We start from the raw sequence: 12,113 nt of genomic DNA on the forward strand, positions 1-12,113 counted from the left end.
GTCACTGTGCAGCACTGGCGTAGAAAACATGTTTTTTTTCTATTTTAAGTGATTATTACATGATATTATGGTCACACTTAAAAGTATGAGGTAGATTCTGCATTTGTAGCATCAGTCACTGAGAGCAATTACTACAAAGAGGTAATTGATTGTCATTTTTAGGGAGAACTGTGGGAGAAAGATTTTAATTAAGTGATAGTAGTACTGCCTAATGATTGAAACAGAAGACTGAACATAAGAGGAACTTGTTGGCCTGCTGCTTGGAAGCAGATGAGTCTCATAAAGGCATTGGATTGTCTCTGCAGACTGTCCATGAAGCTGCTGAGTCTCTGGTTTAAATGTCAGATGTGTAGCCAAAGCAAGACACAGACAAGAGGCAGCTGTGCATCCTTTCCCTGTCAGGTGCAGGCACAACCTTCTGCCTGAGCCCTGGGGGCTTGACTGACACAGGGAACCAACTGAGGAACAGCTGGATGGAGCTGGGCCTGGGAAGATGAAGAGAATGTTTATAGGAGGGGGAGCACTGGAGAGTAAAGGTGGTTACTGTTTTATTGTGCCTCATAAGGGAATTCTGCTTCCAGATTGTTAAAGGCTTCATTAATATTAAATTGTCTTTGTTTCGCTGGGCTGAAAGGTGCTACAGGAGTACTCAGTGTGGGGCTTGTGTTCTGACCTGCTGTGAGAATGTGAAACATTCTGAAAGCAGAGATCCACACAGAGATTCCAGCACAGCTCTGAGTATGCACCTCATGTACAAGCTGTGGCTTTGCACAGAAACAGGAATTACATTGCTGATGATTTCCACTTTCTCCCTCACAGTCCTAATTAGTAGAATTAAGAACAATTAAGACTGCTTGAGAAAGGAAATACCATATGGTTAGTAGCTAGATTTAAATGTTAGACAAATTTGTAGAGGATTAAAGCATTTTGTTTCTTTATCATTCTTTATCCTGCAGGAATTACAACTACCCACTTAATACTAGATGCTGGAATTCTCCCAATATTTTTTAATAAATTATGCACTGTGATCCAGTCTTTGAGACTAGCCTTACCAAAGTTACACAATTTATCTGGTGAAAGGATGACCTGAATGTGTGTGCCAGAGCCTCGGCTTATTTTTATTTTAAGCTGGTTTACTTGGATTGAGAAAATCCAGTATTAGCCAAAATTAAGTTTTGTTAATCAAAAACAATTAAGAGAGCAATTGGTGAATGAGATCTTTAATTGATCTCAATTGGTGAATGAGATCTTTAATGGACTAAAAACTAAAAAATGAGAAGAAAGATTTGAACTGCCACCTAGAGATGGAAGGTAGCTGGGAGGGTTTCTTGGTTCTGTCAGGCCTCTTCAGAAACACTTCTTTCTTGAGGGGTATGTTTTGCTGCACATTGATATTTCCAGCCATGAGCTGGATGTTTAGCAAGGATCTCCTGGGAATGGTTCAGAACAAGGGACTGAAGGGAGAGTGATATAGAGGATTTGACATTTTAGTGTGGAACTGGGATGGGGAGGCTGGCTGGATCCTCACAAGGTCCTTGGGATAACCCTCCTGTGGGTTCCTGCCCACCAAACCTGAGTCCTGGGGAATGCTACGGAGTGGCAGCTTCAGTCTGGCTCAAAATCCAGACACATCCATTTGCCCCAACACACAACAAAATGAATGGCAGAGTGCTGTACCTCTCCATCTCTGCCCACCTCTGTTCCAAGCACCCAGCCTGCCAGCAGATTGGCCCCTGCAGATCTCTATGAGCTTTACTGCAGCTCTGGATGAGATCCAGATGTACCCACATGGATCAGGATCGTAAAGTGAGGCTGTGTCTCTACTCAGGCACTGTGTTTATCACTGATGTACACTGAATTAAAGTCACTGCCAGCACTTAGGAAGGAGTGAATCAAACTGAGCTCATCATTGCTTCAGCACCTATAAATACTCTTGTGCTTGTTCAATTAAGAAAGCCAAACAGATAAAATACTTCTGAAGTTCCAGCATTGCTTGCAGATTGCTTACAAGACACAGGTCACAAAATAATAGTGCAGGAAACTTAATGTGATCTGGGATTCATTTCTCTAGCACAAGCAACATTGTCTAACCTCAGTGGCTCAGTTCAGCATTCCTAGCAGAAATAATTTCACATAAGAGTAGGGAATTAAACCTACTGCATAACAGTGACAGAGTCTGGTTTAAAACATAGATAAATTTAAGTCTGAGACAAGGATATTGTTGTAAAACAGAAACTGAAGACACAGGCTTTCTGGTTACATAAAAAATTAACAGCTAAATACTGCCTGCCCTGAGGAATGACATTTCCCAGAGCATCTTCTGCCTCAGGAACTCTGCCAGATAGAGCAGGAGTATTTAGCTGAGGCTAAAAGGATCAATGTGCATGAAACTTCAATATCAGCTCAGTGAACCTTCTACAGAGCTGAGCTACTGAGCCCAGCTGGCACAGTGGGCCTGGCCTGCATTTGCTGTGACAGCAGCACATATGCACAAGTGCCCCACTAATCACCATCTTTGACTGCAGCCTGCTGTGATGCACAGGCTGCTGCATTCTACGAGCACATTTTGGAGCCCTTCCCTAATTCTGCATGGGTTAAGAGAATTCAGATGTAGATGTATTGATTTAGGAACGTGTATGTACATGTAATACGAGACAAATACGGCAACCTATGTTCTGCACTTTGGTAGTCATGGATTTTGAAGAAATCCTGAAGACTTGTATAAAGTGCAGGCAGCACCTGGTCTGAGCAGCAGGTCTGAGGGTGCAGCTTCCCATTAGACAAAGGACAAATCAGCATCTTGCCAAAAGTGGAAGGTCCTCTTCCCTTCCCCACTGTCTCCCAGCAACTGACCTATGTATGAACAGTTGGTTGATTTTGCTCCCCTAATTTCAGCTGCTTTAGGAAGCTGAATTGTGTTAGGAAGCCATTCTTCAGCACTGCCCCCAGGATGTGGGAGCCCTCTTGTCTCTTTAGAAGGTGGTTGGTTCTGAGAACCACAGTAGTGGCACAAAGAGCAGCACAGTTAAACTGTGTCACTGTGACACTGTTAACTGAACTGTCCAGAGCCCATGAGCCTGCAGCTGCTGGGACAGCTCCTTCACATCTCCTGGACAACTTCTGTTGGAAATAGCAGGCCAGATTCTGGTTTCAGCAATGCTACTGAATATCTGAAATACTCATTCTGAGTCCTGACCACAGTCAGTGTCATTAACTCAAAGCATTCAGCTTTTGCAGGTCCTTTCAGTCAGAAACGAGGCCAGCGGCTCTAGCGCGGGACTGCCACAGGTATGGCAGATGTTTTCTTGGCTCAGAACATCCCTTCCCTCTGGCACTCTGTGCTCTGCAGCCCCAATCTGGTTTTGCTCTCAGATTTCGATGTTATCAGCCCCTAATCCCTGCCACACCAGACAGTCTGGCTGCAGTCTCCCAGGCTGTGGAATTAAAGCCACCAGGCTGGGGGTTTTGCTACGCATGTGTCCTCATAATATTTATTGGCCTATATTTGCACTAGGCATAAAGCAGCTTTGGATGCTCTGCTCTCAAATTTGAGCAAGTGTAGCTGAGCTTGCAAGAACACTGTTTTAAGGCTGGGAATTTGACAGTATTCTAATATTTACGTGTTTGAGACCTTACCATGTCACTGTATACAGCAAGGGTACAGAGAGCAAAACTGGAGCCTGAATGGCTTGACATGAGAACTGTAAAGTTTGCAAGTTTTTCCAAGAATGAACAGCACTGTAGCTCCTATTTCCTATAGGCTGAGGTAATTCTCAGTGACATTACCTTAATCTCAAGAATTTGTTTACTTTTTATGTTCTCTGCATGAATTCATCATCAGCTGTGTAGACTCCTCACTACTGTTACACATGAGCCACAAGTCCTGTCCTTAGTCATACATCTGATACCTTCCTGCTGGTGTCAGGGGCTCCAGCAGGATTTGCACTGCTGAAAGCAAGGGCAAAATTTAATCCAGAAAGACAAAAAAGCAACCTATAGCAGGGGCCATGTGAGAAACCATCTTGCACATCAGTAGTCACCTCTGGTGCCTCATATAATTTCTCAGTAATACTACCTCCTGCTAAAGTGACCAAAGAAGGCTTTTGCAGAATTAATGAGGCACTAAAATCCTCATTATTGGGATAAAAAGTACTTAGAAAATCCACAAATCTCTAATCAGGCCTAAGTTACTTTGTCTTGCTTTGTTTTTTTTCAAAGATCAGAGCAGAACTCATATTGTGGAATCATTTTGTCAAATGGGGACTTTTTATCTGTCCTGAGGGCTGCATGGCATTTCGGTTCCAGTGAGGGATCTGAACTTTCTTACCCTGCTTCCTCTGAAAGAAGAGGTCCTGACAAAGCCCCAGCAGGGCTGTGGCTCTCTGAAAGTGGAAGCACAAGTACATCACAGCTTTAGGCATCTCAAAAAGGCTGAATTATATAAAAGGTAACATGTCAGGCCCAACGTATTTCCACTGTGGTTCCAGCAAGGCAAGATATTCCATAAAAAGTGTGTGTTTACACAGGAAGAGGTTCCAGACCAATAGTCAGGAGGATGGGCAACAAATTCCCCTGCAAGGTCAAAGCTTTCCTAGTGCACTTTTAATTCCTGGCCCCTGTGCACCTCCCTCTCTGTGACTAAAGCTTCCTGACCAGAGAGCAGAATTTGCTTCATATCCCATCTCCTCAGGGTGGTTTTCATAATGGAATTATCTTTATTCCATGTTGGATTAATTTTTGTGCCAAATAGAGACCACACATTTAGATGGTTGAGAGTCTTTGTAAATACTTAAGGTTGGGGCTCCTGTGGAGATCAAACTCTTGAAAATTAACCAGAAGCAAAGACCTGGTCCCAGGGCAGAACATTTCTGGCATAAGGCTGGTTTTGTGAGATGAAAAAAACCTGGCAATCTGAAAAGAGTAAAAAATGGTGCTTTGCCATAGGGGACAGATAAATATTTCTATCATAGTACACAGTAGCTTTTGGCAAAAGATACATTAATGTACAGCATACTTATTTTCAAAAGTTCTTTCGTGGTTCAAAGCTGGATCATTTAATGCATTCTAAAATATATTACTGTGTCTACATGCAATTGAGTCTTCAGTTGTAAACTTCTAAAGGTGTGATTCCTGATTCTGCACAGACTGGCCTTTTTCCACACTACAAAAGATCCTGGGTTTTTCCTGCCCTATTTTCAAAAAACACATTTTCAATAATATAGAATATAGCCCTTAGCTTGAAAAAAGGGAAAGGAAGTGATTTTAAAGAGTGCTCAGGATTCCCATGAAAACATAAATCCTCTACAGTGTTTATATCCTCTTCTAACTCTTACTGGTATAAAAATAAAGCCTCTCTTGGTTAAGCCAAATTGATTTTCTGGGTACCTGCTATTAAATGGGATGCAATCCTGAATATTCAGTGGTAAAATGCTCTGATTTCTCTTTCCAGTAAACTTCAGAAATGTACAAATTTATTTCTCATGGGTCAAGGTGTGATTTGATCCTGTCTGCCTTCACTGAATTGGTTTATTTGGGGCTTTTGAGCTGAATAAGTTTACAATTCCATGCTGTCTTGTTAGACTTGAGAAAAACCAATAATGTATATGAACCCTGCACCTGCTGGTGGCCAAATCTGCAGTCAGCCTGATCTAAAACAGGAGGGGAAGCCCAGTTTGGCTGAGACTTGGCTTGTTTTATTTCATAAGCCACATTTTATTTCCCTTGGTGGGAAATGCAGGTGGCATGATTTCAATCGTAGCAGAATCTCCCCTTCTAAATCAAAGGTAACAGATGTGGAAATATTAACTGCTAATGTCAACAGTGTCCTCCTGGCTCACAGAATAAGTTTTGCAATTGTTTGTCCTCAAATTATAGGCATTTTCTAGTCTCCTAGTCAGGTCATTATGCTACAAAAGTAAGCCTGATATTTTAAATGGAACACAATTCATGTCAGTATGTCCCTTTCTGTCCTTTTGAATAAAACACTCAAAAGCTGAATTACTTTTAAAAATTGTATCTTGCCTTTCTTAATTTCTGAACTCATAAAAGGCTACTAAAATGTCACTCTTATCTTTGTGGATGAAGTAGAAAGTTAATTTCAATAATTCCCACAGGAAGAAGAAGGCAGAGATGTTTGTTGATTCACTGCTATTGAAATGCCCCAAAGCCATATTCCTACAAGAACCCTACCAGGTCTTGTATGAGCTGGGAAGATTTCTTCTGGCCCAACAGAATTTTCTGAACAATCCTCAGTGAAATAATTTCTTTTCCATGTGTTTTGGCTCTCTAGCTGTAAGAAAGGAAAATAGTCCTTGCCTACCTCACAGAAGTATTGCACATCATGAGAATGAATCCATAAAAACTCATAAAGCACCAGGTGCTTAAAGACAACATGATCCTTAGCCTGAGGATTATATAGAGCTTTAAATGGAAGAAAATGTACTTTCATAGGCCTTGCAATGCTTGCAGCAGAAACCTTGAACAAAATGAGGGCAGATTTGTACATCTGTCTCACTGGGGCAATAAAGTGGTGGCTAAAGAGAGAAGCATCTTCAGAACAGCATCTCCTGCACAGCTTCAGAGTCACAGCTGCCTCCTGAGCTTGTCCTTAGTCCAGATCCAATAGAGAGGGGGAGGTTCTGCAAGGACAGGTTCCTGCACAGGAACCACCTGGTTAAATGCGCATCTTCCACAGGCAGCAGAATATTCTTGTCCCCAGTCCCCTGGGGTTCTCTTTAGAAAGGAAATCTTTCAAGTACAGCTGTTTAGAGTGGCAAAAAAAAAAAAAAGTTTGAACCATGGATGCAATTTTTGGGGCATGAAATTCAGGATGTTGATGAGATTATGTATTTCCTGGCTGATGTGAAGTTTAGAGCCACTTCAGAATTATGCACTACAGTGTCACTGTTATATCTTCACCAAATCATTGTTGTTTGCTGTTTGTTTTTTTTTTTTTTTTAAATAATAGACAAATATACAGGGGAAATGCCATCTACAAAATAATGCAAAATAATAATAATAATGTGGTTATTGATAGTGTTGCAAATGTTTAGGATAACCACGAGGGTCTGCACTAGTTTTTTGTTTCAGTTTTTGCTGATTTAGTATATTCTTTAATTTCTAATTAAAACCACTACCAAAAGCAAAAATCTCACACAAAAATTCAACATTCAATTTCTAGCAACATCTTTCCTGCCAAAAGTTCTAGACATGACAGTGTTGTATATAACATCACAAGAAATAATAGTATTTTTCATCATTTTAAAGTGGCTTCAAATCTGAAATCAATGAGGGTGAATACATGGGTCCCCATGCAAAGATTCATGCTTTTAAAATAAACCCTACAATAATGTCACATATATCATCTCTTCACTTGTACATTTAGCATTCTTCATTTGCAGAATACCAGATGTTTCCTGTGTAAACGTCTGGGCACATATGCAATTGATAAATGGAGAGGAAATTAATGAATTGAGAAGATAAGCCAATCTGGGCCGAAAAAGATGGTTTCCAGCTGTGAATGGAAGTGATTTACCATTGAGCTAAAGGATCAGCTTTTCTAGCTCAGACCAGCAGATACATCATTACATTTAATCCAGACTTCCACACAGATCTTTAAGAGTCTTGCAGCTGACTGCAGCAGAGCCAGAATTTCACCCATAGTATTTGCCTAGGCTGAAAGCCCATTCCCCACAGTTCTGTTGTTATTTATTTATTTAGTAAGTGTGGTTATTTCTGTAGCAGAGGAATAAAAACCATCCGTTTGTGCTCTCAGGATAGAAAGATTGCAGCTGTGGCTGCTGCTGAGCACAGCAAAAGGAGTCTGAGCTGGATTCTCTCTTTTTAACCTTTGGTAATGAGAGGGGCTTGTTGACCTTGTCATTGTTGACACCTGCCAAAACCAGTGAAGAATTTAAGGTTTTGCAGACTAGAAGCACATGGCTGCTTGGAAACTTGAATACCTGAAATGTGCAAACAAGCTGTTATGATTTGCTTGGGTAAATGTTTGTAGAAAAGTGAAATTATAGAAGATACTTGTAAATATTTAGATCAGGACATGTTTTTTGACCTTCAGTAAGGCTCAGAGAAATAAAGTGTTCCCAAACCTCTCACCACAACACCCCTGGTGTACAGGGAGTGCCAGACAGAGGTGAAGAGATGAGACAGGTCTCAGGTCTCGGTCTTTTTTTGCAATAGTATAGAAAATTTTGATTTTGAAAACCCAGATTACTTTCCATCTAACTCATCTCCATGACAAGTTTACACTGAGCAGTTTCTAAAGGGAACTGGGCTGGTGTGAGAAGGGGAATGAAAACCTGTGGTGAGGGAGAGCCTTCCCAGACAGAGCTGTAAGGTCTATTTGGATGTACCTTTGCACTGTGTGTCCCACTGTGCCTTTTGTTGTCTCTGACCGAGGCCTTAGAAACAGCTCAGCACACTAGGAATGCTTCCCAAACACTGCCACTATGAAGACAGTCATTAAGGTCACATTTTTCTTGGATTCTCTTTTACTTCTTATGCTACTCTGTCATACTAAGGGATTCAAAACTCTTGTAACTTGCTCTTGGTGTGTGAATTAAAGTCCTCTGTGCAGCAGAAACAGAATAATGTGATTTAACCCCATGTCACAAACAGACATGGAATTCCACTGCACATCCATCCCTCATGGCAAAGTCACTGGAGAGATACAGGTGGGTTCCCAGTGCAGATGAAGATGGTGGTTTTGTGAGAAACTACAGAAGAGATTGTCCTCTGCTGCTGCTCCATGACTAAAATAATTTGGCCCATTCTCACAAAGATATAAAATACAAATACAGGTAGCCTGGGTAAATGCAACTTGGAGGAGAAAAAAAGGGTCTTTTGTAAGCTTCTCTTCCCAGTTCCTTTTGATTTGAAGTCCAAATAAGTCTAATTAAAGTCCTTTGTGTGCTGTCATGCTGTCAGGGTCAGGAATTTGGGCTTTTGAAAGGCAAACTGTGAACCATTTTTAATTTCAGGAAGTTGGACTCCAAAGAGAATTCTCTGTGGTACTGATACACACTTGGCCTGAAAGCCCTTGACCGATGTAGTATGAGATCAGCAACTTGAGGAACTACCAAAAAAAGGCAAAACTTGGTCTTTCTGCATGAGCAAAATAAGTCCAAGGCACAGAATATATTCAGTCAACAAACTAATTCCACTAGCACCTGAAATTTTGGGACAAAAAGGGATTTCAGGCAAGGCCATGAAATTTCAGCAGTGCCCTAATGCTGCTCTAAAAGAGCAACTGTGACTTTTGATGAACAAAATAAAACAAATAAGAAAAAGCCCCAAAGCAGAATAAAAAATGCACAACAGTGGTCTTTCTAATTGTGTCCTTTATCTGCAAATTGGTATGAACAGCTGTAACAGCACTTTTGAGAATTATTTTCTGAAAAATGTGCATTTCATCCCTTTATTTAAGGTGTTGCCAATTGCAACTGTCTACTCTTATTTAAATGAACATGACATTTTAATACTCCCTTGACCCTAATAATGGATTTGATGGTGAGGTCCACAGGCTACATGGAGTCCTGTGGGGTATAAAAGACCTGTTCCATTGTTGTTGGTTGGTGGCCATTCATTTCAATTTTACAAGAAACAGCCAGTATAAACATCTGATAACTTGAAAATTATCTTCTGAAACTTACTTTTTTCTCAGTCTCAACAAAACATTTATCCTTAGATTCAGAACTGAGGCTCAGGCCACAGTTCCTCCTGCAGTTCTGTACAAAATGCTGCCTTCAGAAAGCAGAAAGAATGGATGTCGTTACCGGATTAAGTCCAGCAGTGCATCTGCAGAGCTCATGATGGGCTTTCCACCCTCCTCAGTGCTCTCCTTCTGTGCTGCTCCACCAGGGTGGATAATGGACACCATAATTATTCCCACAACCACAGCCACAAAGGTTGTCCACAGGTAGTAAGTGACAGTTATGATTCCCAAGCGACTGGAAGTCTTGGCATCCAGGGCTGCGAGCCCAGACATCAAGCTGTGGGAAGAAAACACAGCAGAAATTGTATTTAAATGAACATTATTTTGCATTCTGTTAATGCAGCTGAAAGCCTAATTTCTGAATTATTCCAGCCTGCCTGCTTCTCTTACAGCTGATTCCACGTGGCAGTGTTTAATAAGCTTGCCATAACACTAAAGCTGTAGTGTCTGTGTCTGAAGGGGCATTTTCCAATTGCCAGGTCAGATCCTGGTTACTGGAAGGAACTTGCAAGCTCAGGCTGCACATGTGGGGGACTGAATCCTACTGACTCTTCCCTGAATTCCAGGGAGAGTTTTACGAAAGTTACACATGTGATGGCTCAGTTCACAGGAGCAGTGGCAATAGTTAATAAAACTCTGTGTGTTATACTCTACACATAATTTTACAGAATAATAGAATAATTCAGGATTGAATGGACCTCTGAAGGAAATCTAATCAACCCACTCGGCCCTTCCTGTGTGAAGTGGGGACACATTTTTAAAATTAAAAACACTAAGGGGCAATTTTGTCATATAGTCCATTCTTTTGCAAAAAGAATAACTTTTTTTTTTTCTTTTTAAATAAATTCAATATATTTTTGCTTTGCCAGGGAGCACATTGGGAGCAGACTGTAATTCAGACTGTAATTCAGTCTAAATGGGGACAGTGGATGGGATTCAGAGGAAACGCCTCTGTGGGAAGTGTGGCTGCCCAGTTGGGAGCAAAGAACATGCTGTGATCACTTCAGCCTTCCCATAGTATCAGAGAATAACAGAGTTATACAATCGGAGAATATGCTGAGTTGGAAGGGACCCATCAGGATCTTTCCTCTTCAGCTCCCTGCCTGGCACGGCCAGAACATCACCAGTGTCCATCCTCTTGCTTGTACAGTTTGCCTGTGCCAAGCCTTACAATTCTCTACCATGAGATTTAGCTCCCACTGACCTTCTTGTACAGGCAGATTAGACAGAGCACTCTTTGGCCCCTGAGCTTTCTTTAGGCTACTTTGACACAGACCCTGATGCAGTTTCCAAGCGACCTGAGTCTGGGATTTGATTTTCCACTGACAGCAGTGTTGTCTGGGGCTTTAAATTGAGATTTCCCTTTAGATAATTCTCTGTGATCTCTCCAAAGCATACATCTCAGGAAAAGTACAGGTGAAATAAAATACCACATTTATTATTTGGTGTGTCCAGCTTTCTCATCAAAACAGACCTGTTTATCAGGCCTGTTCTCATAAATATTTACTAAGCTGCACCTCCTTGAATGAGATCTTGACCTCACGCTGCTCAGAGAGGTTGTCTAGAGCCAATGCTAAAGTGCAGCTTAGCCTTTATAGTAGATTTAATGAAATCAAATGGGTGGATTTAGTGTTCAGGTTCCAGCTACCCACTGGATTAATTGAGAAAATGTATTGCTTTTCTGCATTGCCAATCTCTCATCTAGCATGGGTTTTAACACTGTAGGAGCAAGGGTGCACTGGAGTTTGGATAATTTAGAAAATGAGCATCTCAGCAACTCTCACTCTTGTAACCATTGTTCTTTGCTTTAATTTATCATTGGATTTGATAAAAATCCCACCTTTCTGTGTGTCTGCAAAGCACTTTGTACAAATACAGCACTGCATATTGAAAATACAGTAGTAGGAATGCTACATTGTTCCTTGGCATTTCCCTTGGATGAGCCCGTGCAGAAGAGTAAATATTCTGAAACATTTTTTAATAAAACAGTTAAGTTAAATATATTTATCTCAAATTAATGTGACAGTTTTCTTTAAAAAAAACCCCTGTGTTGTTACTAGATTTTGAGGACTGAACTCTTCTCTCAGGCTGAGGTTCTGCAGGCCATTGAGCCAGTTTGACAGCTCATTGCTGCACAGAGTAGATACCTGTATTGTACTAGAGTCCAGCACTGTTCCATCCCACATTCCCAGGGAACAAAAAAAAAAAAAAAGAGAATCAGGTTGATTTTTAACCAGTTGGATGTTTTTCATGGTAACAATTTTCAGGGTTCTTTATAGATACATTATGCAGGTGACACCAGTGGTGTGAAGGGCTGACTTTGAGCAGCAAAGCTGTAACTTGCAGGCAGAGCAGTTCCTGGGAGAGGGCACTGCCAAGGAGA

At 41.1% G+C, this 12,113-nt stretch overlaps 2 protein-coding genes across 2 annotated transcripts in view; one reads left to right on the forward strand and one right to left on the reverse strand.

Moving 5' to 3' along the window:
* The window catches only part of CPT2 (carnitine palmitoyltransferase 2), a 65,832-nt gene that overhangs the window by 32,785 nt on the left and 20,934 nt on the right, over positions 1–12,113 (forward strand). The gene's annotated exons all lie outside the window — the stretch shown is intronic.
* SLC1A7 (solute carrier family 1 member 7) overlaps positions 1–12,113 on the reverse strand; it is a 48,554-nt gene that overhangs the window by 24,068 nt on the left and 12,373 nt on the right. Inside the window, exon 3 of the mRNA XM_068198788.1 lies at positions 9,792–10,007. Coding sequence (XP_068054889.1) covers positions 9,792–10,007 — 216 coding nt within the window. The remainder of the gene's footprint in view (positions 1–9,791; positions 10,008–12,113) is intronic.

Source organism: Anomalospiza imberbis, chromosome 9 (assembly GCF_031753505.1).
Source record: "Anomalospiza imberbis isolate Cuckoo-Finch-1a 21T00152 chromosome 9, ASM3175350v1, whole genome shotgun sequence".
Lineage (NCBI taxonomy): Eukaryota > Metazoa > Chordata > Aves > Passeriformes > Viduidae > Anomalospiza > Anomalospiza imberbis.